The 27,167-nt window shown below is 42.5% G+C and overlaps 2 protein-coding genes across 2 annotated transcripts in view; one reads left to right on the top strand and one right to left on the bottom strand.

Moving 5' to 3' along the window:
• Nucleotides 1-245, bottom strand: part of NMRK1 (nicotinamide riboside kinase 1) — a 42,893-nt gene extending 42,648 nt beyond the window's left edge. The window contains exon 1 of the mRNA XM_060237476.1: nucleotides 57-245. Coding sequence (XP_060093459.1) covers nucleotides 57-110 — 54 coding nt within the window. The 5' untranslated portion in view covers nucleotides 111-245. The remainder of the gene's footprint in view (nucleotides 1-56) is intronic.
• Nucleotides 246-364: 119 nt separating this feature from the next.
• Nucleotides 365-26,498, top strand: OSTF1 (osteoclast stimulating factor 1). The gene is made up of 10 exons (XM_060236408.1): nucleotides 365-783; nucleotides 13,370-13,416; nucleotides 15,845-15,895; nucleotides 15,997-16,060; nucleotides 17,497-17,550; nucleotides 18,644-18,751; nucleotides 19,522-19,571; nucleotides 19,668-19,746; nucleotides 24,086-24,184; nucleotides 24,747-26,498. Exons 1-10 carry the CDS (start codon nucleotides 750-752, stop codon nucleotides 24,803-24,805), a joined length of 645 nt encoding a protein of 214 aa, XP_060092391.1. The 5' UTR covers nucleotides 365-749; the 3' UTR covers nucleotides 24,806-26,498.
• Nucleotides 26,499-27,167: the final 669 nt, after the last annotated feature.

Raw genomic sequence — 27,167 nt, forward strand, 5'->3', positions numbered from 1 at the left:
CGCCACTCCCCTCGCTCGCCTCCCGCCGTGGAGTTTTCTCTCTTCCTTATCCTCACCTCCAATAAACTAAATGGTGAAGCGCGGGGCTTAAAGAGGCCGATGGTGAGCATGCTTGCTCAAAAGTCAGTGTTCCTGGAGGAGATTCAGCAGACTGGCTCAAGAGCAGCAGGCGAGGCTGGTGGCACCTTTAAGACCAAAGAAGTTTGATTCTGCGCCCAAGTTTTCATGTGCAAGCACACTTGGGCAGATACGGTAACTGCTTTCTGTGTAAATGCAACGGGCCAGGAGATACTATTGCTGTACTCTGATTGGTCGGAACGCGGAACAGCTGCTCTTGTCAAAGAAATCAATCCCACCCATCTTTGATTGGCTGGCTTCTTCCATCCGCCCCACCCCGGGCGAGCCGCCTTCTTGGCTGATTTGTCTAGGCGAGCCTCTGGGCGCTCGCTCAGCGCCTCTCCGGCTGGTTCTCAATACTTGTAGTGCCGCCCTGCAGGCTCTAGAGGGAGCGGCGCTCAATGTCCCCGTTTGCCTAGTGCGGGTGTTGCGAATCCTACTTCCTCACCACTGCAGAAGCAACTTATACATTTGGCTGGGACATTCGCTAGGGCACATAACCCCATCCAGAGTTCTCGATCCAGACTCGCCGGGCCTGTGCTGAGGGCTACAGAGTTCCCGACGACGGAAGCCAGGAGCTCAGCGCTTCACCCACAGGCAGAGTAGCCTTTCCCTGCAACGTCAGCACAGAAATGTCCAAGCCGCCACCTAAACCAGCCAAACCAGGTAAGGGAGGTGCTTGCGGGCGGCGTCCCAATCTCTTTCCCTCTTCCTAGTAGCAGTCATCTTGGACCTCTCGTGCTCTCCTGTGAAACTCCGCTACGGGAGAACGGAGGCAGGGAGACGAATGGCTTGGAAGGGGGAAGCGGCTGATTGTTGGGTGCTCGCCGGTGGGGATGGGTGGGAGAGAGAGGTACTTACTGACACGTCACACGTGGCTTGTGGTTTTTAGCCGTCACTACCACTGAAACAGCGCCGGACATGCTTAATCCGGATTAATAGTTACGTGTTTTGCACCCTGAGTGACTTTCTCGTTGTCCCTTTGAGAAACTCCAGGAGAAGGGGAAGGGTCACAGTCTGGGGCTGGTCATTTTGAAGAGGGGAAGGGGGTGTCTTTTGTCCGGGGTGTGGCTCTGCAGAAGGCTGTTAGTGTCAAAAAAAAGCATTGCCCCCACTGGCCTACGGACGAGCAGGAAGTGCGCTGCATTCTTCACGCGCGCTGTGGAGGGAGGAGGCGGCACTAGCTGCTAGAAGCAAACGGCTAATGCAATTGCTATCGATCGTGCGATCTTTTTACAAGCTCCGCTGTGGGACATTTGTCCTGGCTCCAGGTTTGATGTATTAATGCAGTTTACTAAGCAGACAGAGCACTACGCTTTCCCCTCTCCTCACCCCCGTGGCACCATCAGACGTGTAAGAGTAAAAAAAAAAAAAGTTGGAGCCGCTTAGCCGGCCGGTGTCTGGCGATGGAGAAGCAACCTGTCTTGGGGAGGTAGCGAACGAGTCAAATATATTGTATACTATAGAATTCTGGCATTGCAGGATTTTTTTTTTTTTAAAGTGCTAGGAAGTTCCCTCTCCGATATTTGCAAGGCAAATTATAAATAGGATGAGCTTGAGATGCACTGCCGTCTTCAGGAAGTGAAAGTGTGTCCCCTGACTCTGACATGCGTACACACACACACAAACCCTGCCCTATCCAGTTAAGATTTGCCCTGTCATTTAAATTCTACTTCTAATGCTGTGATATTCAGTGGCTATTTGACATGCCACTTGGGCTCTTCTGGACACTGTTCCTCATTTTTCAGGGAAGTGGGCAAGATCTTGCCTGATCAGTAGGCGTTCCCACTTTGAAACAGTCACCAACTGAGTTGTGAACCTGATGCCAAGGATGGGAGTGAAGTGACTCTTTTTGTGTTCATCGCTTGCCTTGAAAACCGTACAGGGTTGCCATATGACTTGTGACTGCTTCTTGAGGGCACTTTCCACCAAGTGTGAGCCTCAGAGTACTTTCCACTCTTCTAGAGGGAGCTGTTCTGTGATTGGATGTATAGAATCCCTTTGAAGTGTAAATTAATTTTGAGTAGCTGTGTCCTGCAAGATCTCTGTTGGATGGATGCTTTTTATAGTACACTTTTCTTTTCAATGGAACTAGAGTTACCAATGTCCAGATGGGGGCTGGAATTCTCCCAGAATTACAACTGATCTCCAGATTATAGAGATCAGTTCTCCTGGACAAAATGGCAGCTTCGAAAAGTAGTCTGTTATATCCCTGCTGAGCTCCCTTTCCAAATTCTGTCTCCCCAGACACCATTCCCAAATCTCCAAGAATTTCCCTAGCCAGAGTTGTCAATGGGGATCCAAAGTGGATTATATTATTCTCCCCTTCCATTTAATTACAATGACTCTCTCCTGTGAGGCAGGCTAGGCTAAGAGTGTATAATGGGCCCAGGATCACCTGGGATCAAAGACAGAGTGAGCCTGACTTTGTCATGCCCTAAAAGGAACTCTAACCACTACACAACACTGGCTGTCCAGTTTATCCCATGTAATGGGCCTGTGAGAGATGCCAAGCAGGCAACTGACAGCCATTGAGACATTCTTTGCCCTCTATAGCAAACCAGGGACGGAGACTGTGTATGTAGCTAAACTATTGCTCAGTCCATTCTGCAATCACCTTTCTGCATGTCTAGGGACTGGGAACACGACTGGCTCTCTGTCCAACCCATGCTGTTGGCTGGTTGGTGCAGCTAGTGGAAAGGGTGCCACAACCCCACAGGGACTTGGTTTAAGTGCAAGATTAGTGTCTTAAGTGGTTTAGAGTTCACTCTGTTGAATAAAGTTCCCAGTCCAGTTTATTGCACCCACTTATGGGATTTCATAAAGTGAATTTTAAGTTACTGAATTTATCTTTTTCCAGTCTGTCACCTTTTTCAAAGCTGTCACCTATCACCTAATGTCTCAGGTTCTTGTTGGAAAAGATGCACTTTCAGTAAGATTACATTTTTCTAATTCTCTCTCAGCAAATTCCAGTTTTCTTTCTCCTAATCAGTCTAGGAGCAAAAATATTCTCTAGCAAGCTTAACTGGCAATAGATGTTTGTGTGTTTTCCTGTTCAAAGTTGTCAATTTGTATGTTGACTTTTCAATAGAAACTTTAAATGATATCACTTTGGAAGAAAAAGGAGGAGGACAAAGTGTCAGAAGTTTCAGTTCTAATTTTTTTAAAAATCAAAAAAATAGTTTTTCAAACCCAATCAGAACAAAGTTTTAAGATTCTTAGTATTCATTTGCAGTGAATAATATTCATTATATATCTATATAGATTTGTATGGTGGTTATTTTCTGACCAACCCACATATACAGTTTGATCAATATGATTGCTAACATTTGGGCTGCTGTTTACTAAAATAGTGGAAAATGTGCAAATGAACTGAGGGAAAAGGACTATTTAGACAGCTGGTCCTTTCAGTCACATTTGTTGTTCTTTCTTAGAGTATTGTAATTTTGTTTCCAAATACTATTAATATTAATATTAGTTTTGTTTCAAAATATTAAATTCTAATTTAGGATTGCTTCCAAAAAAATCTTATGGAGGTCTAATCAGAAGCCTATGCAAGTTTACTCAAAGGGTCTTATTCCCAGGCAAATGTTTTTAGGATTGCACTGTAAACCAAAATTGACAATTCCCCCGCCTTTTTTATAAATAACATCAGTTGGAGGAAAAAGAGTACATGTATATATTTATTTCACTTATAGTTCAACTTTCTCCTGTGTGGGGACTCAGTTGTATCCTCACAACAACCCTGTGAAGCTGAGAGAGTGACCAAGTAGGCTTTCATATTAGAGTAGGATTTGAACCTGGGTCTCAATAGGTACTAGTCTGACCCTCTATCCACTATACCACAATGGCTTGTCACTCAGTTGTGATATTCTCTGCTATTCAGACTGTTGATGGCAAAAAAAATAGATGAGAAGGACTACTTGATTTTGGGAGGACCACTCTTCCTGGTATGCCTCAAGAAGAGCTCTTTGCTCTGAAAATAACTTACTTGTGGTCCCCGGCCCAAGAGAGATCTGGCTGTCCTCAATCAGGACCTTCTTGACCTTGGCTCCTACCCAGTAGAACTTTCTAACATATGACATCCATGCCCTGCAGGATTTCCTTCATTTTTGCAGGGCATGCTAGGCAGAGATGTTCCACCAGGAATTTGGTTGAGGCAGCAACAGTACACTGAGTAGTCTGGCATTCTCATAACCCGGCCCATTCTCCATAAGCCTCCCCCAGATGATACTGAAAAAAATTATGCTTGCCATCTATAATGTATTTTAATAAAGGTTTTATCAATGTGCTTTAATTTAATATATTATATTTTATCATGTTGTTAGCCACCCTGAGCCCTGCTTGCAGGGAAGGAGGGACCTATAAATAGAATATAATAAACAGGACTTTTTTGTAGCAGGAACCTTTGCGTATTAGGCCATACACCCCTGACATAGCCAGTCCTCCAAGAGCTTACAGTAGGCCCTGTACTAGGAGTCCTGTAAGGTCTTAGAGGATTGGCTACATCGGGAGTGCGGCCTAATATGCAATGGAGTTCCTGCTACAAAAAAAGCCCTGATAATAAATAAATAATAAGGGTGGCTAACAAAAGTTATAAATAATAAAAATAAGAATGAAGGGTCATAAACCTTGTGTCTTTCACCTCTGACTCTGAAGCCTCCAAACTAAGAGTCCAGCCCTTAAATATTCTAGAAGAAGAAGAGGAAGAGGAGATTGAATTTATACCTTGTCCTTCACCTGGAGTCCCAGAGTGGATTACAATCTCCTTCCCTTTCTCTCCCTACAAGAGACGCACTGTGAGGTAGGTGGGGCTGAGAAAGCTCTTTGAGAACTGCTCTTGAGAGAACTGTGGCTTGCCCAAGGACATCCAGCAGGTTCATGTGGAGGAGTGTGGAATCAAACCTGGTTCTCCCAGATTAGAGTCTGCGCACTTAACTATTACACCAAACTGACTCTCTACTGATCAAACACAGATATTTGGTTCCTGGAGCTTAGTTATGTGCAATGCAAAGTAAAGAAAGGAGACAAAAGTGTAGTACTTTTAAGTTGTTGAATTCTGAGACTAGCCTTAGGTAGGTCTTGTTGCTTAATGTGAACCTACAGGACCATAAGGTTTATAGATGCTTAGTGTCTATATAGCATTTCTCCAAGTGTTCATCTATATGATCCTAATAATTCTCATGCACTCCGTAAGGTATGTTAGTAGGTTATAGTACAGAAAACAGGCAAAAACTAAAAGGTTCTTGTAAGCCCCACAATGAGTTAATGGATCAGATGACGCTTGAATTGATCAGATGACATACCAGTTTTGTGTAGTGGTTAAGAGCGCAGACTCTAATCTGGGAAAACCAAGTTTGATTCACCACTCCTCCACATGCAGCTGTTGGTGTGACCTTGGGTCCATCACAAGTTCTCAAAAGAGTTCTCTCAGCCAAACTACCTCAAAGGTGTCTGTTGTGGGAAGGAGAAGGGAAAGAGATCGTAAATTGCTCTGAGACTCTGAGTGAAGGGCAGGGTATAAATCCAATCTTCTCCTCTTCTTCAGTGGGAAACTTCTTGCTTAAGCACCAACTTAATAGTCTGTTTTTCTGTTTTAATTGTTTTAACTGTTGTAATCATTGTTATATTAATGCCAAATGTGTATTTTAATACCTATTAATTTTATTGTTTCTGGGATTTTATGTTGTAAACCGCCCTGAGCCTGCTTCAGCGGGGAGGGCGGGGTATAAATCAAATCAAATAAAGAAAAAATAAAATAATATTGACACTATACTAGCTACAAAATAGCCCATTTGTAAACTGTTTTGCGTCTCCATTGGGGTATAAAGGTGGGGTATAAATGAATTAAAGAATTAAATAAATATGTCGTATAGATATGTGTCCATAGCAAAAAGGGAGATTTCAGAGGTTGTGGACTTGTATTCCGCTCAGAAAGTCTTGCCAATGTCGTTTGTACTTGAGCAGAATTGCACCATGTCTTCAGTAGTCCAAACCTATGATATCCTGTATGACATCTTCATATTGCATTAGGCCATCATTTCCTCAGTGGATGAGCACTCCATTGCAGGCACCTTACTTGCAATACAGAAGAAATTTCAGTTCCCCCTCCAATGTTGAAAGCTTTTCCGCCTTAGAAGTTCAGCCCAGCCAGAAATGTTGAAATAAATAACTATGTATGTTAAAGATAGGCTTTTGGTGGTTATATATTTGAAAGGAAATTTCAGGGGAGAATAAGAAGGCTGATCTCACTTGAATATAAACAGTGTTGAAGAAGGGAATAGTTTTAAATTTAGAACTACAGGATGGTACAAAGAAGTTGAGGTAAGGGGAGGGGTTGGGGAAACAACTAGGGAAGAAAAGCCCTAGTGTTCAGAAACAGTAGCCTGCTTGTTGGGGGAAAACACTAGTGCTTAGTTGAAGGCAACCCTCCCATAGTTCTCTGGGGATTAAAATAATCTCAGATGGTTTAAAGAACCATTTCCCCCATATTGGGTATGGAAGTTAAAGGTTAAATTATGACAAATAATATTTTAAGGCATACTAGATGTAGATTTTTGTTTTGCAATTTATCTAATTTTTAAGAACCCCCGATTTGTGTGTGTATGAACTTCACATGCTAGGTATAATTCTAAACAATCCCTCTTTTGAGCTAGAAAAATAGTATGAAAATGGTTGTGAACAGCTTCCTCTTTGTTGCCTATTCTGTTATTTCACGAAGCAAAAAGCAAAAAGATGTTGGGGCATCTTAAAGATTAAGAGGTTTATTGTAGCACAGTGGCGTAGCTAGGGCTTTGGGGGCCCGGGGCCCAAGATTTATGTGGGCCCCCCTATGTGTGTGCACGCCTCCAGAAACAGGATATGATGTCACTTCTGGTGATGTCACTTCCGCAAGATGGCCACCACTTGCGAGGGAGCCCTGCTGGAAACAGGAAGTGATGTAACTTCATATGGTGATGTAACATATCATATGGCTTGCAAGCATATCATATGGCTTGCATATCATATGGCTTTCATAGGTGAATCCTCTTCAGCTGTTGCAACTCAGCCTTATTCCCTACAAACAGCAGGCCAGCCGCTTTGCAGGACTGTCTTCTCTACCTTTCAGAAACATGCCGAAGAAGCAGGGGTCATTTTGTAGAAGAATAGTTGGCGGACCTCATCCAAGGATTGTTATGCAGCTGCACATACTATTCAATGGAGAAGAAGAAGAAGAAGAAGAAGAAGAAGAAGAAGAGCAGATTTATACCCCGCCATTCTCCCTGAATCAGAGACTCAGAGCGGCTTACAATCTCCTATATCTTCTCCCCCACAACAGACACCCTGTGTGGTGGGTGGGACTGAGAGGGCTCTCACAGCAGCTGCTCTTTCAAGGACAACTCCTGTGATAGCTATGCCTAACCCAAGGCCATTCTTTATTCCAGCAGCTGTAAGTGAAGGAATGGGGAATCAAACCCGGTTCTCCAAGATAAGAGTCCACGCACTTAACCACTACACCAAACCGGCTCTCTCAAGGAGGTGAGGCCTACGAAGAAGGAATTCCATCTGATACAGCTTCTTACTATCTCCTTTCCCTGAGACACAAGCTGAGCTTGCCCTCTCTCTTACAGGATCCTTAAAATGACAAGAGGCCTTCCTTTCCTTGGACATCCTGCTCCAAATAACAAGGAACCCAAGCCCAATCTGGTTAAATTCAGAAGTTGGATGCAGGCCCTACTAATAATAATCTGTTCTCGGGAAAACAAAACAAGCTGCTGAGTTCAAGTTGAATCTATAATAATAAATCATACCCATCCCCAAATAGCAAACTCCACCCCAAGCTGCACCTGGAAGGGTCACTGTCCCACATAGCAAAACATCAGCTGCTGGAAAGAGAAGCTGCGGCAAGAAAGCATCCGTCCACATCAGGTCTGCAAACAGACACTTGCCTAGTCACCTGTGGCAAGCAGAAATCTCTTCCAGGAGACCAGGTGGGGGAAAGTTTTTGGTTTTTTTAAATGCAAGAAAGTTGGTCTTCTCTTCCCAAAGAGCAACATGCTTCTAGCGTAAGTATACGCACGCAGATGGGTATAGTAAAACATTTCTGTAAGTTTGTGGACCTGATTTTTGTAGTTATTTGTAACGTATAGCCTGCCTCTGCCTTTCTCCATGAGACTCAAGGCAGGATTACATAGTTTAAATCAAACACTATCAACAGGACAGGGCATCCAATAAAACAGGGTTTGTCCTGCAGAAATCTGAAAACAAAAAATGCAAAGCTCTGACCGCATAATCTTCTACAGGCTCCTTCAGTAATGCAGCGGGCTTCAAATTAACTCATGACTTTAAGGGCTAAATTAAATAAAATACTGGCAGATATGTACCCTGATTTCCATTTTTTAAAATTAGTAAATAGTAGTGACAGGGTCCCTGATTCTGATCAGGCTTAGAACACTGGGAAGGGGGGCGGGATTTTTCCCAACCCCAATTGCCTTCCGAGGGGCCATGGTTTGCCTGTATGTCAACCATATGCTGCTTGTGTTTTTCCATGGGCTGCCACCTTCCAGGTGGTGGTGGGAGATCTCCTGGGAGGCAGCAGAGATAGTTCCCCTGGAGAAAATGGCTGTTTTGGAAGATAGGCTCTATGGCCAAACTTGCTTAACATAAGAGCCATATAGAATAATTGTCAGATGTTTGCGAGCCATAAGTCATGAACGCCAGATGTTTGAGAGCTAGAAGGAAGGAAGACAAATAGATGGAGGAGGGAGGAGAGCTGGAAAGAAAGCAACTTTAATTTTAAATGTATTTTCCAAGCTCCCAGCTGGCTTGGCTTGGAGGAGTGATTTAAAGAGACAAATGCCTTCTCTAAGAAGATGAAGAAGATAAGCTGGCTGGCAGGTTGGTGGGGACTTCAAGAGCCACTCAGTATGTGTGAAAGAGCCACATGTGGCTCCCGAGCCACAGTTTGGCCATCCCTGCTCTATGGCATGATACCCCACTGAAACCCCTCCCTTCCCCAAACCCCACCCTCATCAGGCTCCACCCCCAAAGCCTCTAGGTATTTCTTAACCTGGAGCTGGCAACCCTCATTTTCTCCCCAGGGAGCACATCACAGGCCTGGTCAGCTATTTGTCAACAAAACAGCATGGGGGGGGGAGGGTTAAGCTCCGCCTCTCCCATACTGCAGCCCCAATCTGAATTCAAGCCCCTGCCAGCAAGCACCAGTCACTGTGAGGTGCGCAGCCCGCCCGGCCGCCGAGGAAGGAGACGAGGAGGAGGAGGAGAGCCGCGCGCCGCCCGCAGGTGCCTGGGGTGGGGGGGTGGGGAGCCGTCCAGGCAGCAGCGCCGCCTTCCCGCGCCCCACCACACGTGGCTCGAGCGGCTCCGTCGGGCGGCCGAGGAGGGGCTGGGGTGTCCGGGGCTGGAGCTGCCCTTGCCGCCGCGCCGCACTCGGGGGAGCAGGCCGGAAGCAGCCGCCGGAGAGGCTCGGGGTCTCCAGGCCAGGCCGCCTTCTCCTCTTCCTCCCTGGGCCCAGTTGCCCTGCTTCAAGGGGGGAAGGGAAGGGAACGAGGAGCCCCGACGTGCGTGCGCCTGCCCCTCCCCGCCACACCCCCTTCCTCCTCCGCCGTGCGCGCGCGCTCCCCCTCGCTGTCGGGCGCCTCCATTCTTTTTCTCCCCCCCCTCGCAGCGCAGAGAAACACGGCCATTGTTTGGGGGCCCCCATGCCAATGCGGGGACCCCCAGACCTGGGGCGATCCGCCCTCCCCGCCCCCCCCTTCTCACGCTACTGTTGTAGCATCCACATCCATGGGCTAGATTAGAACATGCTTCATGCCTCTGATGAAACAGGATGCCTGAAAGCTGATGCTACAATACATCTGTTATTCTTTAAAGTGCTAAAAACTGTTTATTCTTGTTTTCTGTGGTAATAGACTGACACAGTTACCCACAAAAATTTGTAATTCAGGTAACAGTATTGTATAAAAATCAAAAAGCAATCATTCTGGTCTTGTGTGGTTTCTCTTCATGTAAGCATAAGGAAACATTGGAGTAATTAAGCCATAATTTTCTCCCTTGTGATTATGAAAATAAATGGAGTGAAAATTGAGATGCACTTCACAAATTAACACCTGATCTTCAACTTATTTATTTGCATTTCAGTAGAAGTTAGTGCTCCTTTTCCTTTTTGCTTTTCCTTCTACTTCTTTTTCAGAATTTCTTGTGGATTTTTACTGCTGTGAAATCCAATGGTGTGTATCCAGTCATTGGCCTACTTCACATAGTGGGGCATTCCTACTTTCCCTGCTTGCTGCAGCCCACTAAACCTCCCCGAATTTTGTTCCTGTGGATCAGTGCCCCCTCAGTAGCAACGCAGGGTGCAAAGTGGGGATCTGTGGTTGGAGAGGGAAATCATCACCAGCACCCTCCTCCAAAGATGACAGTGCCATTCTTTCAGAGGAGAGCTGTAGTTGGAAATTTTTTTTGCCAAAAAACAGAAATTAAAAACAAAATAAAACCCAACACCATGGAATCTACAGTTTTCAATATGTAGATTGCTTTGGTTATTCTAAGCATTTATGCTTTCTAGCCATGTACAAAGCAGACTTAGACTCATTTGGGATGCTGTTGGTACAGAAGGGGTCGTGAATGGTAGGTTACCACCTTCCTTGCATGAAGTTGAGTGATTTGGGCATAATTAAACACCAGCCCAGCTAATTTGGGGGCCAAACTAACATGAGAGGAGACCCATATCTATTATACTTGGCTCCTATGATGGATGAGAGGCATGGGGACAGGAGATGTTATTGTAGCAGGGAAATAACGAGGCGCACACTTACTGATTGAAAATGAGGTATTTTATTATTTGGCACCAATAGCAAGGTTCATTTGAGCACCAAGGCTCCCAAAAATAATAAACCCCGCTCACTTCTCAAACCATCTGCTTTAAGCAAAAGCAAGCCCTTTACATGTTATCTGATTCACTTCCCCCCTCCCCTTTCTCCCTGGTAGTGTCTCTGCTTATCTATTCAAATGCCCCACCTTCCTGTATGAGTCTGCTATCAGCTTTCAGCAAGATGCTCCTTCTCTGTGGGGCCCCTGTCTGTTATCTATTTTACAACCTTGGATTCCACCCTTAGCCTGTCGGTTTTAACAGTTACAGCTGTTTCAAATATTGCATCAGACATTCTCTTCTGAAGGCACAAAAACCATATTTTCATTTATTATTATTTTAGAGGTATTCAGTAATTATTCAGGGGTCTCCCCTTCACTATGACAGTTGAGTTGATAGAAGAGGACACTGGTAGAATGATAGTTAAGTGATAGTTAAGGTGATAGAAGGGGACACTGTGATTGGGAGGATGTAGGGAAAGTGCTTGCCTCTGGATAGGGAATATGCTTTCCAACTGATAGGAGAAACATGCTAGCCTTTTATGTGTTAACCCTTCTTGATTAGAAGGTCCAAGTTCTCGCAGGCTTGAGTCCAGGACCTGACAGCTAGATTGGCTAAGGGCCCTGGAGCATACTTGAGATAGCGGTTGAAAAGGGGAGTAGTTCCTTTGTCTGGGTTTGTTTGTTTTTGGAGTTGGCTAGGGGAGCTGCCTCTCCTGTGTGTTTTGCCATGAAGGATGACAGAAGGGAATGATGCTAAAGAGGTTGCCCATGCAACAGGGAAGGAGGTCTTGCAACTAACAAAGACCAGATAGACCATGAATTGTAAATATCTAGTTAGTAATTTTCCTTTTGCTTATTTTGCTTAGAGCTTCTAGATCTTTTCTTGTAGTACTCTTGAGTTTATGCCTTGTAGAAATAAAGTTGCTTAATTAGAGAGTGTCTGGACAAGTCCTTACCCATCTGCCTTAGCTACTTGGCATGCTACAGTAATGGACACCTGTGTAGGGTTACCAATCCCCAATTGGGGGCAGGAGATTCCCCGGTTTTGGGGCCTTCCCCCTGCTTTAGGGTTATCAGAAAGCAGGGGGTGGGAAAATGTCCACTGGGCATTCCATTATACTTTATGGAGAGTGATTCCTGTGGGATATAATGGAGAATCAATCCATGAGTATCTGGGGCTCTGAGAAAGTTGTTTTTTGAGATAGAAATTTTCAGCATAGCATCTAGTCCCTCTCCTCAAAACAGCACCCAAGTTTCAAAAAGATTGGATCAAGGGGTCCAGTTCTGTGAGCCCCAAAAGAAGGTAACCCTATCCTTCATTATTTCCAAATGGAGGGAAGGTATTTAAAAGATGTGCCGTCCTTTTATATGTGATGGCCAGAACTCCCTTTGGAGTTCAATTGTGCTTGCAACACCTTTGATCCTGGCTCTACCCCCAAAGTTTCCTGGCTTCACCCCCAAAGTCCCCGGATATTTATTGAGTCAGACTTGGCAACCCTATACCTGTGGCATTGACCTCGAACATTCCACGAGGGGGGGAGGCTGGATTTTACCTGAGATGGTGATAGGAACAGAAAAGGGATGGCATGACTGCAGCTAGACTGCCTCACAAGGTGACTGAGGTCATGACAGTCCCATTTAAAACAAAATAAAGTCTATTTTTTTAAAAAAAAAATCGAATATATTGGGGAGAGCCAGGCTGATTGAGAGCCATAGTATGTTATGTACAGATGCAGAAGGAAGATTTCTTGAGAACCAGTTTCAAGTACTCTGGCCATCACCATTCATATGAACCTACTGTATACAAGTCAGACTTTTAGTCCATGTAGCTACATGTTATCTGTTCTGCCTGGTAGCAGCTCTCCAGAATGTCAGGTGCAGGAATATCTTTCCCAGTTTGAGAGGTCAGGGACCTGGGACCTTTTGCTTACAAAACATGTCCTCTATCACTGTGCCACTATGCCATGTTCCAAATCACCCACTTCTAGTGGCTTTTCCTGTTTGTTTGTTTGTTTTGTTTTTTAAAGGAGGGAAACAAATCATATATGCATTTACGTGTCATGTGTACTTTGACTCTAAATAAGAAGTCCTCAGTTCAAATGCAGTCTTTTCTATGAACTCATTAAGTGGTGTTAGGGAAGCCATTTTCTTATCTCTTCCCATTCATTAATATTAATAGCAATCTACTTTGCAGTGGTAAGTAATATATGCGAACATTACCAAAAATAAGCACATATCTTGAATACTAAAACATTATATTAATTGACAGAGTTTATAAAGGAAAGTTATTTGGGCTGGCACACAGATACTTGATTCATTCTGCCTTAGGGAAAGCAGTACCATGATGCCTTTAATGGTTTTTTTTCCCTTCCTCTGTTAGGGCAAGTCAAAGTCTTTAGAGCCCTGTATACATTTGAGCCGAGAACAGTAAGTACATATCTTTCTTTACCCTCCTCAAAAATACTGGAAAATTAATTGTAATTTGGAAATATGATATACAGATCATAAACTGGAATATAGGGCATGTAATTTCTGCTTTGCCTGTAGAAAAAAAAAGAACAGACGCCATCTGATGCTCTGCACATGCTCATAAGTAAGATCTTATCTATAAGATTAGGTGTGTAATGGCCTACAACTAATAGTGAGTAGGTCATGTGTATGTGTAGGATTTAGCTTTTTGCATGCATCGACAAGTACTGGTGTTTGCCAATGCATGTGGATAGCTGCATCATGCACAGCCTAGTAGATGCGCATTAACCAATTCACAGTGGACTAAAATCCACCACATGGTCTTTTCAAGCAAGTTTCCAATGCTCTCTATATTCCCAAGGATGTGTGAATAGGTCCTGTGCTATGAGTCCAGACTCAGTTTTCTTCCTGAGTAAACAGGGTGAAGGAACACTGCCAAAAATAAGCACATAGAACCTGAATAAGGGTAGTTTTGTAACTTCAGAATATAAAACACGAAAGACTGTAAAATGTTAATGCACTTCATCTTCTGTTACGTTGCTACACATGGAGAAAAGGCACATCAAAAGCTGAGTCATATAGGATTTTTGATTAGCCTCCATTTGAATTCACTAAAGAGAAAGCACTAATTTACAGTAATTTAGACTGAAACTTAGTTGGGAGTAAGCCCCATTACATATCATAGGACTTATTTCAGAATAGAATTGTGCATTAGTGAGGACACATTCATTGGTTAGTGGATGAAAAACAACACAAACATGTCTTTCGGATATTGGAATCTTTTATGCTTGCTGATTTAGCACATGTTCTGCACAGTCACAGAGAGGGCTATTTTTACATCCTGGCAAAAAGCTTTGAGAAGATAACCTTCTCTTACATATCTTTTCAGCAAGGTCTGTACAGTAAGCAAATGCTGAGGATTTCTATTAAAACAATGGACAGGGAATTTCCTTTTTCTAAAGGCTGCCTTCTTAGTAAATTGTTAAGGTCTCCATCCAAAATGGGAGCCTAGCTATGGTGTAATTATATAGCAGTTTCCACTTTTTAGTGGCCTGATCACTCATACAGGAGAATGAAGTGGTCGTGAAATGGCAAAGTCCTATGGTGGTAGAATGGAATTACCACCTCAGGTACCATGCAAATAGAAAACTTGCACAGGATCTGTGTCCTCTCTCTGCTTCTTGTGCCATTTTTCTGTTATCACGGAAAATGCTGTCTGATATTGTACCACTTGAGATACCTTTTAATGGCACCATTCTACCATGTTTGGTCTCTGCCACCTCATTTCCTTGTATCAAGGAGAAAGCATCTATGTAAATACAAAAGCACAAGTGGGGTCATTACCAACTGATAACTTTTTTGAAGCTCCCTCTTCAGTGCTCTTCTATCCACATGTTCTTGTCCCTATTATATTCTAATACACAGACACCCCACTCTCCCTTTCCATTTGGAAAATGTTGGGAAACTGAGAGGAAAATTGCCAGGCTTTACAGTCTCCAGAGCTGCACTTTGGAAACTGAGCACAGGTTCATCTTCTCTTTCCGTGTTTCTTAGATACTGATTTAAAAAAGACAGAGAACACTCTGTTTGCCAGAGATGGACAGAAAGAATGCCAGTCATCCTTGCTGTATTGCTTACCTGGGTGAATGCAGCTGGATATGCTAGGTCACCTCTCTCTCTTTCCTATCTGAAAGAGAGAAATTAAGATACAGTGAGGTGATCCTCGTTACTCACTTGAAGTGACCAGGCAATTAGCTTTTCGCAAGGCTGGGTTTAGAATATCTGTACTGGGCTCATTGAAATTCCCCATAACACAGAACAGATGGCTGCTCTGTTATCTGAAGACCAGGGAGCAATGACAGAGCAGTGTCAGAAAAAAAGAAACCACTACCAGCCAACATAAGATGTAGAACAGTAGATATCATGGTGGCTTTAGAGGTAGAGCAAGCAAGAGGTAAGCTGTGTCTGTGGCGTGTGGGTGCGTTTGTGTGAGTGTTTATTTGTTTGTGAATGATTTCACAGGTTAAAAAATTGTATGCCACAATTCAGCATGACCCATTAATCTAGTTTCAGGTAGCAGACTTGAGCAAGACTTGGAAAAAAGGGGCATGAAGAGTGAAAATCATTTAATTAAAAATTGCTTGCATGTGGGAAGAGAGAGATGGAGTTTGCAAGAAAAGCAGTCTCAAAACCTCAGGCTGCTGTGAGATGTGCGTGTGTCCTTGGTGCAAGAGAGAAAGAGGCCACATCTGTTTCTTCCGAAAGCACTGTCAGTCAAGATTTGGGGACAGGAGGGTCAAAGTTGGGTATCAGCTATGATTGCTGTGGGTCCTTTATGTGCAAATCCTTAAATCAGCGCATTCATCCGATCTGTTTATTGTTCCAGCCAGATGAACTGTACTTCGAAGAAGGGGACATAATCTACATTTCTGATATGGTGAGTTTGTAAAGCACAATAAGTCAACCATGATGTGAATGGAGGCAGGGTTTAGTGGAGTAGTAGTTCTCTGTTTCAACACCATGTTCTTTTTCTTCCAGAGTGACACAAATTGGTGGAAGGGAACCTGCAAAGGCAGAACTGGACTGATCCCCAGCAACTATGGTATACTCTTGACTTGCTTTTGCTTTTAACCTCATCATCATGGGTGTGAAGGAAAAGAAATTGATCCTTCATGTAGACTTTTAAAGAGAAACCAGGAGTTGATCTAGTATCCTGCCTCTCCAAGGTGCTTGTTTATTTTTCTAAAAGCACTGGTTTTGATTAGTGAAACCAACTGAGGGTGAAAAGGTTTGACACCCCCCCCCCCCTCAACAATTGTTTCTGCCCTAGTCTGAATTCAGACTTGAAATGATTTAATGCTCCTTGGAAAATCCAGTGACTGTTCTCATAATGTGTATTCTGACTCCTAGATTATGCGAGAATTTGCTATCGGTAAATAAGTGCTTGGTATGGTCAATGGCAGTGGTTCTCAACCTTTTCAAGTTTGAGGACCCCTTTCTAACACCACAAATTCTGCAGACTCTTCCCCCCATGATAGTAGTTGTACTACTGGTATGCATTGATTGAGAAACTACATTCAGACAAAAAGATGAAATGCTTAGTGCACATATGGAGTCATGGACCGTTTGCAGTAACATCCCAGCCCCCTGGTTAGCAGCCACTGAGCCATGATAAAATGCTTCTTCAAGAACGTAACCTCTTAGAGGAAATACACTTCTGTGTGTTCTTGTGCACCACCTGGTGGAGGCAGAACAATTCGCTGATAGAGCATTTTAATGCTATTTCATTATTCAGTTTTTTAGGATGATAAAGAGAATGTTCAAAGCCTTGTACAGTTCAAAAGCTGAAGGAGGGACAGTAATGTTCTAAGACTGAGAAATTAATACTCTGATTACCATTGCCAACCATTCTTCTTTTATAGACAGATTTCTTTAAAGATACCTTTTATTCCACATTGTAAAACATAAGGATTCTCTTTTGTTGCAGGCAGCATCATTCATAATGTATTGTTGTTGTTGTTTTATCTTGCCTTCCACTATCCATCTCACTCTGCTCAATATTTATCACTCTGTCCATTGGAACTGCATAATATGTCTTAGCAATAGAATATAGACATGCAGATGGAAGAAAACTCATCACTTAGAAGAAGGGGTTCGTTGGATGCTACCCAGTATCTCCAAGACAAGAGTTTCTGGGTACCTGTGGAAATTCCACAGTTTCATATAAGCAGGATCTCCCCAGCTTCTCTTCAATGTGTGCAGTTCCATTGCATTCCTCTTTCAATCCCTGACATCAGAATGAAAGGAGAAACACCAACTCATTAGGAAACCATAGAGCACATCCCGTGGTAATATGGTGATTACCAGTTAGGTTTCCTAAAGTTTTGTCTCTGTAGTGTATATTTTACTTTCATAGGTTGTTGAGAAATTTTAAACACATAGGAACATAAAAGGAATAAATAGTAACCTGTGTCCCAAGGTCATTTAACAAGATAAATTATTTATGATTGAATTGTCTTTTTTACTTTTTTTTTTAAGTGGCTGAACAAGCAGAATCTATTGACAACCCACTACATGAAGCTGCCAAAAGAGGTGGGTCTGTAGTATGCAGGTCCTTGATGGGTTTATTTACTGAGTTTGTAGCACATTCCCATCACTAAAAATATGTTTGGTAGTGGTAGTTGCAACAGCAAAAAGACCTACAGTAATTCATTAGATTACTTTGAGTCCTTCTTGTCTATTCCCATTTAGTTAGTGGAAACGGATAGAGCGGGTAACTGAATTTAAAAAGCAAAATGAAGACAAATGCTATAAGTGGGGAGGAGAGTATTTGCTTGATTTTTAAAGAAAATAATATTTTCGTTGTTTTTTTCTGATTTCAGTATTTTGAATGAATGATTTGGTTTCTGTATTAATTGTGTGGATAAACGGGATATTCTTTTTCTTATTGAAAAGAGAGAGTCTAATTTTTCTTAGTATAGCACACGTTTTGTGAAAGGGAAGCTGAGCTATGGAATGGAAGCTACTGGACTGCTGTTATTGTGAATGGCTTGTCCTTTGCAATTATTTTGGATATGTGGCCTTTATTAGTAAGTGTTTATATTTTTAGCTGCTTCTGCATTTAATGTAAGTCACTTTGGGTCCCAGTAATTAAGAGAAAAGTAGTACAGAAATATTTTAAATAAATAAATCATTTGGGATACATCACCTGATTTCTATTTTAGTGAACAGCTCAAAATGTATGGAGTTTTAAGTGCATAACTTTTGTGGCTTTAGGGGCTGACATCTATGTAAAAAACAAACCTTTGCTTTAAAAATGTAGAATGAAAGTAGCATTTACTTAAGATATTGAATTCACACAAAAATTATGCAATCTGGTAACTTTCTGCTAGAGGTCATATGGTATATGGCAGGGGTGGCCAACAGTAGCTCTCCAAATGTTTTTTGCCTACAACTCTTGTCAGTCCCAGCCAGCATGGCCAATGGCTGGGGCTGATGGGAGTTGTAGGCAAAAAACATCTGGAGAGCTACCGTTGGCCACCCCTGGTATATGGAAAAGAATTTAAACATTAAATACATGTCTGCCAGTTGCTTTCACTAAATGATCACCCTCACCTCCCCCCCCCCCCCAAAAAAAAAAATCCCACAAAGCAGCTTTATGTGAAATACAAGTTTTGTCTTTCAGGAAACTTGAGCTGGCTGAGGGAGTGTTTGGATAACAGAGTTGGTATCAATGGATTAGACAAAGCTGGAAGCACTGCCTTGTACTGGGCATGCCATGGAGGACATAAAGGTATTCTGGAATGTAATCAGTATTCACTTGTATTCTTTGCTTCTTAAGTTAATAGAGCAGCTACTTCTGGGTACAAGTAACAGAGTTTGAATTCCTAGATTATTCAGTTTGAGTTAGGGAAAAGGTTAATTTTTAAAGTTACCAGTAAAATAAAAACAAAGCTTCATCTAAAAGCAAGTGTTTTTAATCCTAACAAGATAGAAAATAAAAGTTACAAAGGAAGTCCTCAAGGAAGTGAGGAGAGGAGGAGATGTATGTCATCAACTGTTACATTTTTTGTTTTCTCCTAGGTACTTTACCAATTCAGTTTTCACAGGGGTTTTCTTATGATATGCAAAATTTTAGCTGGGCTGAGTGTTGATTTCCATGGTTTAATTTGAGTACCTTCTTTCTTTTTTTCTTTTCTTTCTTTCTTTCTTTCTTTCTTTCTTTCTTTCTTTCTTTCTTTCTTTCTTTCTTTCTTTCTTTCTTTCTTTCTTTCTTTCTTTCTCTCTCTTTCTCTCTCTCTTTCTCTCTCTCTTTCTCTCTCTCTTTCTCTCTCTCTTTCTCTCTCTCTCTCTTTCTCTCTCTCTCTCTCTTTCTCTCTCTCTCTCTTTCTCTCTCTCTCTCTCTTTCTCTCTCTCTCTCTCTCCTTCCTTCCTTCCTTCCTTCCTTCCTTCCTTCCTTCCTTCCTTCCTTCCTTCCTTCCTTCCTTCCTTCCTTCCTTCCTTCCTTCCTTCCTTCCTTCCTTCCTTCCTTCCTTCCTTCCTTCCTTCCTTCCTTCCTTCTAGACATAGTGGACGTGCTACTGACACAGCCAAACATAGAATTAAACCAACAGGTAAGTATTACACATTAGTATTGTGAGTTGTAATTGGCATGGATACCTTTTTGTTAATTTGTTTTAACTCTACTTATTTTCCTTCTGTCTCCACAGAATAAACTGGGAGACACAGCCTTGCATGCTGCTGCATGGAAAGGCTATGCAGATATTGTAGAAATGCTGCTGGCAAAAGGTACTGATCCATCCATACTCAGTCATAGACACACATTTACATGTTCAGTTTGTTACAAACGGGGCCGTTTTCACACCAAAGATTTCCCACATTTCAGCCATCCAGCTGGTGTGGGGGGGGGAGGGGAGTGTGCATTTCCATCATCCTCTTTTTTCTGCGTAGATTATTACCAGACTGTTCTTCCACATGAGAAATCTATTTTATTTTAAACATGTAAAAATGTTTCTTGTGTAGGAAGCTTGTAAACATGGGCAGCTTCTTGGATTTGAAGAGGAAACTTTAATTGCAGGACTTTGGTGAAGAGCTAGTCACTCTTTTCATTTGTTGGAATTACTCTTTCATTTGGGAATAGGGATAGGCACAAACCAAAATTTTGGTTCGTGGCATGCATGGTTTATGAACTGTGAACTGTCACAGACTTTCAGACATGAAACTTGCAAGGGATCTCTGACTGACTGTACTTTACCTGCCCTCCAAGTTTGGTGAGGATTGGGTTTATGGGGTCCAAGTTATGACCTCCCAAAGAATATGCCACTAGGAAGTACTTTTGGGGAGATGACAGGTGCGAGTTCAGGAGGTTCAGGAATGTATAGAATAAACCATGTGTAAGCTAGAGACTCCATGATGCAGAGTAGTAAAGCTGCAGTACTGCAGTTGGAGCCCTCTGCTCATGACCTGAGTTTGATCCCAGCAGAAGCTGGTTCAGGTAGCCAGCTCCAGGTTGACTCAGCCTTCCATCCTTCCGAGGTCGGTAAAATGAGTACCCAGCTTGCTGGGTGGGAAGTATAGATGACTGGAGAAGGCAATGGCAAACCACCCCGTAAAAAGTCTGCCGTGAAAATGTGGAAGCAACGTCACCTCAGAGTCAGAAATGACTAGTACTTGCACAGGGGACTACCTTTACCTTTTTAAGCTATAAACATCAAGCTCACAGGGGATCTCCCCCTGATGCTCCACTACATACAATCCAGGTGATGTATAGATTCAACTTAGGGGGTCTGAGTTACAGTCCCCCAAAGAAGATGCCCCTAGGAAAGTGCTTTTGGGGAAAATATCAGGTGCAGGTTCAAAAGTGTATAGAATGGATCCTCTGTAAGCTACATCCACAGGAAACCTGCCACCCACTCCTCTATGATCTCTCCAAGTTAGGGGTGAATTATATTTCTGGGGTCCCAGTTACAGACCCTCAAAAAAGATCTCCCACATACATACTCTCCCACCCCTCCTGAGTGTGAACACCTCTGTGTGCCATGAAGGTGAAGGGGGCCCCGGGTGCTCATTGTGGGGAGAAGGAGCCCTCCACCCTCTTTGTACTACAGGCACCCTTCCCCAGGTACCAAATCCATCCCGTTAGGCCACTGGAGCCCAGCTGTAGCAGGGCATCACCAAGGGTCTTAGAGCTGCCTTCCTTTGATCTTTTCCTGGGGCTTTCCACAGAAGCAAAGGAGTTGTTAGTACTTCCCACAGACAGCAGTTGATAACACTCTTTGGAGAGACTGGGGGGGAAGCATTTTCCCCTTACACATCCCAACTCCCTATTGATGCTCCCACATTGAGTACACCCTTTTGTGCTCCCCCTCCACCCATGTCGAATATACCCTTTTGTGGCCCCCCTCCACCAAAAAGCAGCTGTGCCTCCCATCTTCTGCAATCGGGGGCCCTGTTTCCAGTCCACCGTTTGGAATCATTTCTGCACCCTCTCCAGTGACTTCAGAGTGCCAGGTGTGCCACACTCATGTCCAGGGGGGCGCAAACTCCCAACACTTGTCCTCCTCTGTCCTCTATAGGTACTGGCAAAGAACGCACCCAACTATGTTGCCACCAGAGGAAAGAGTGGCTCCCTGCACTTGGGCTGCAGTAGGTGGGACATCAAGGCAGGTCACCCTCCAAGAGGTCAAAACAGCTATGTGGGGGGCCCAGGAAGCAGTCACTTATCGGTGAAATGGTTGCTGTGGATGGCCAACCTTTCTCCCTCATGAAGGATACTGTAGCCTTTTGCCAGCTGCAGTGATGATGGTCAAGGCTCTGAAGAGCACAAGGCAGAACTGTGCACTTCACAGCAGCCAGCAGGACAGTTGGGGCATGGCTCAGGCCTCAAAAGGGGACACTCCTGCCACCAGGCTACAAAGTGGTTCTGCTCCATGTGTAGGGGATAGATGCAGACAACACAGTGCAAAACATTGCTGCCATGTAATACAGAGTATCCTAAAGGAGTGGGTGGGCAGCAGCAACATTATCAGTTTCCGCAAGATACATTGGGTGTGAAAAGGAAACAACAGCTAACATTGGAGAGAAAACAGATTACTCTTTGCCATCTAGAATGCCTGTTGCAAGGACGATTTCCGTATCATCACATTAATGACTGATCTCTATGGAAAATATCCTTGATGTGGAAGCAACCCAGACTGATTTCTTAGGTTTATTTTGTCTACTGCAAAGTAAATCTGATTTGCATCTTGAGTGCAGATCCTAAGAAGTCATTGATTCTTTTGTCATTAACCTTGAAATGTTCCATTACTCAGGTCTGAAGTCAAAGTTCATTGGCCCTTAAGAAATTTAGATGAAAGCGTTTAACATTATTATTTACATGGTCATGGTCAAGATGTGCATTTTAGTTATCCAGAATGCAGTCACTTCTAAGCTCACAGTCACTGTTACAGTGCAATCCTAGGAAAACGTTGCTGGGAGTAAACTCCACTGGACAGAAAAGAGTAAGATTCTGAATAGATCTAGTTAGGATTTCTCTGTTTATCACAGAGTGCCACTCAACAGACCTGCAGACCAGAGTGAGCAAACAAAAGCAGTAGCAAAGCTTCCTACTCACCTGGCTGCAGCTGCTACCCTCACCATCTGTGCTGGTGAGCCTTAGCTGCTACTGAAGTTGCCAGCAGGTCTGTAGGATAATGTTCTATTCCTTAATAGAGGCTTAATGTGTAGAAATGCGCATACTGCTTCCTGGCATGGAGGTAAATAACATCCCATTAAGCCTCTACTAAAGGGACAGGACAGAAGTTTTTTTTCCCTGTGCAGGCAGTTGGCAACCCTGAAGTCTATATAGCATCTCACATCCGAAGCCTATATAGCATGTCTTTTATATATAGCTATATAGCTACAAATACAAGTTGATGGGGTGTGAAGTGGCAGAGACTGACCAAGAAGATCTTGGGGTCGTTGTAGATAACTCACTGAAAATGTCAAGACAGTGTGCGATTGCAATAAAAAAGGCCAACACAATGCTGGGAATTGTTAGGAAGGGAACTGATAACAAAGCCACTATCATAATGCCCCTGTATAAATTGATGTTGCGATCTCATTTGGAATACTGTGTACAATTCTGGTCACCGCACCTCAAAATGAATATTATAGCATTGGGAAAAGTCCAGAAAAGGGCAACTAGAATGATTAAAGGTTTGGAACACTTTCTCTATAAAGAAAGGTTAAAACGCTTGGGGCTCTTTAGCTTGGAGAAACGTCAACTGTGGGGTGACATGATAGAGGTTTACAAGATAATGCATGGGATGGAAAAAGCAGAGAAAGAAGTACTTTTCTCCCTTTCTCACAATACAAGAACTCATTGGGCATTCAATGAAATTGCTGAGCAGCAGGGTTAGAACGGATAAAAGAAAGTACTTCTTCACCCAAAGGGTGATTAACATGTGGAATTCACTGCCACAGGATGTGGTGGCGGTTTCAAGCATAGCCAGCTTCAAGAGGGGTTTGGATAAAAATATGGAGCAGAGTTCCATCAGAGTTCCATCTGGGGCAGTGATGCTCTGTATTTTTGGTGCTGGGAGGGGGGCAAAGTGGAAGGGCTTCTAGCCCCACTTGTGAACCTCCTTTTTTTTTGGCCACTGTGTGACACAGAGTGTTGGACTGGATGGGCCATTGGCCTGATGCAACATGACTTCTCTTATATTCTTATGTCACAAGACAAGTCCTGCATGTTCACATATAAAATGTACTTTGTTCTTTTTGTTAATTTTAAAAGGAGCATGGGGCGATATTAGTTTTGTTCTAAAGTCTACCACAATTATGCTACAAATTATTTCAGTGGGCTATACCTCAGCGAATTTATGTGGAGCAAAAGAAAGATTTGAATGAATTTCTGGTTTTAAAGAATAGGAAATTGTCACTGGTTTTGATCCTCACTGGTCACAAATGGTGACACTATCTTTTCTCATCTCATCTCTGTGAAAATCCCATATGCTTTAAATTGGAAGTTAGGAGAAAGGGCAAAATTTTAATTTTAAATCAGAAATATCCTCAAAGACTATAATGTGTGAAATCTTTTTTTCTGTTTCCATGAATTAACAACTTCTTGGCTTTTGTTTTCATAAAGAAGCCAGAACAGATTTAAGAAACAATGAGAAAAAATTGGCTTTTGACATGGCTACTAATGCTGCTTGTGCTTCCCTGCTTAAAAAGAAAAAAGGACAAGGTAAGATTTGAAGGGGTTTCATCAATTATCTAAGTATCCCTTTAATGTAAATTAAATGTAAACGTCCACAGATTACACTCCAAAACAATTGCAAAAAGGTGCAATCTGAGATGAGGTTACTGAAAATCTCTTCATTGCAAACAGGGATTATATTGAACTGAAGTCAGCAAGGATTTCTAGGCCAGTAGAGATATGTGACACCTATAACAGTATACACTGATTTTCAAAGAACATGTGCTGCTCAAAGAACAGTTTGGCTCAGCCATTTTTCTGATAGTTACACATTAGGAAGTGTAAGCAGCAATTTATTAATTGTGCAGCCTTGAGGATAGTTACAGTTAATTCAGTTTCAGGTGATATTGGAAAGAGTCTTTAATGGGACAGTTAGATAACTTTAAAACAACAGAAACCTAGTAGAAAGCAAAAGTAGGTTACAGGATCCCTCACAAATTCTAAAATACAACAAATTGCTTTATCACATCCCTTACACGATGATTGGTTGTCACCTCTATTGCCATTTAACTACCAAAATGAATAATCGTTTGTTGTTTCTTCCTTATAGACATCATACGATCATTAAGTAATGCAGAAGAATACCTTGATGATGAAGATTCTGACTGAATTGCCTTATACCATTTCAAAGTCTACAGCCTCTCACCTTCACCTTCCCTAAAATCATTTCCACATGTAAACAAAAAATTACTTTCACATATACTGTAATGAAGTGTTACCATCATTGTAAATATCATTATTCTTCCTCAACTGACTCTGTATTAGGGGTCATGAATGATCTAGTTTCAAACTCTTTTTCCTTGTGAGAATATCTGTAAAACGGGTCTCCCTACCAATTCTCTAATCTTACTGGAAATGGGTATTACTCTTTGAAAGCTGGGATGCTCCAAATATCTATTTGGAGATCATTCTGTTTCCAGGGCAATTAGCCATGCTAAAATGTACCTGGAATAATTAGTATTATTTTACAGAGAGGGATCTGTCAGATAGAAGATGTGCTTTTAGACACTCCTAATATCCTAGTATGACTGTGTATAATTAAGAAAAGAGAATTCCTTGCATGCAGATGCTGCATGGGGAACCAAATGACAAAGGACTTACAAAGATTGCTACCAGTGGTATAGCTTTCCTTGCCTTGTAGGATCAGAAGGAGCCTCCCAGGATATCAGTGGTATATGTACACTTCTCACTGCTACCTAGGAATGTCCATGGTTGGAAAGATAGCATATCATAGTAGCCTTGATCAGATATATACAGTTAGTAACGTTGGTAGAAAGAATGATCACAGTTTGCTTCACTGGTGAGCTCAAAAAAGTTGCAAATCCTCAAATAGTTCCTCTAAAAATGCAGCAAAGATGAGCCCTTACTTCCCCTTCATTGCAGTTTCAGGACACAGAAAATGGGCTTAGAGATCACAGTCTTCTGATCCCAAATCCCTTCTCTCACAATGGTCACATTGAAGATGGAATGATGGTGATCCCCATCTTTTTCCTCTGGAATTCTCATTGTTCATGTCCTTTATGAATTTTGTGGCGGCACTCTATTTGTGTGTGTTTGTGCATATTTCATCCATTAGATTATATATATATATATATAAAAATTTTGATCGTATTAAGAGTGGTTAATGGATGAAATATCCTTGACCCTCTGACTTTATGGTCTCCATCCTAAAAACCTTAGACAGGCAGTATTCTTTTAGAAGGTCATTATTAAGAACGTTACCCCCTGACTGGGTACAAAGACAGTCCTCTCAGGTAACCATCAGTTATTCTGATCAATTAAGGAGCAGCGGAGGAACTTTATTTCCAGTTCTCTGTGGGCCTTCCCCAATAGCATGGGTGCTGTTGCTACACGGAGTTCCAGCTCTTGAGGAACCATGGATGTATAACAGCCACACACAAGGTCTCTAATCTGGTTAGGGGCTGTTGTGCAGAATTCTGCTTCTTTCTGTGTTTGCCACCTTACTGAGCAGGAATGTTTATTGGGGTAAGGAGCTTATTCTTTGACTTGAAATGATAGCGTTAACACCTTAAAATATATTTGTGTTCATATTTGTACCACGGAGGAAGGGAATGCTTTTCACTTTATCTTGCCTTAAGAAAAATTATTCCCCTTTTGCTTTCCCATTCTGTTCTTTCTGTCCCTTAAAGAGTCTTGTGTTGTAGTTCTATTTCTAAAGGTTAAAAAAAAAATCAGGTCTGACCTGAATTATTCTGAAATAATTTTAAATAAAAAAACTATGAACCAAAAGGATCAGCAGAAAAGGATCCAGTCCAAATAAATATTTTTAAATGCTTTTAAATGTTTTGTTGCATTTGCTGTTAACGTATGTAATTATTTACTTTTAAATGTTAAGAAGAACGGGGGGAGGATGAAAGAGGGGGATAAATGAATGAAATGACTGGTTTGTGACTGAGAGCATATGGGTGGAGCTAAGACGTTGTGCATGTGGAGAGAAAGAAGTCAGCAAGCCAGCAGTTAACAGACAGTCGTGGTCATTCAGCAGTCTGAGAAGCAGTCTTGTGATCAGAATCCCATATTTGTGCTGTGAAAGGCATTAAGATCTTAGGGAAGAAAATAGTAATACTTAATAGAAATATTAGGAACTCGAGAGTCAAATCCTAATATTGTCAAAAGCAGGGGTCACTTTGTAGAAAAATAGGTGGTGGAGCTCATCCAGGGATTGTTATGTAGCTGCACCTACTATTCAGTGGACAAGGTGGGGAGGAGGAGGGGGGAACCCTCAGAAAGGTTCAGGAGCTGCGCTTCTGTGAGCTCCTGCTGAATCTGAGGCCTGGTCAAAAGTATTATAAGAGCATGAGAGACCGAAGCTGACAGAAACCTGAATTAAGAAGAGAAAGAATTACACTGAGTAAAATAAGATAAGGACTGGTCAAAATACATTCTGAAGAGAAAGGAGTGTTTGTGAAGTGAAAGTGTGATACCTCAGTCAGAAGTTATTAACATACAC

This window comes from Heteronotia binoei, chromosome 4 (genome assembly GCF_032191835.1).
Source record: "Heteronotia binoei isolate CCM8104 ecotype False Entrance Well chromosome 4, APGP_CSIRO_Hbin_v1, whole genome shotgun sequence".
Lineage (NCBI taxonomy): Eukaryota > Metazoa > Chordata > Lepidosauria > Squamata > Gekkonidae > Heteronotia > Heteronotia binoei.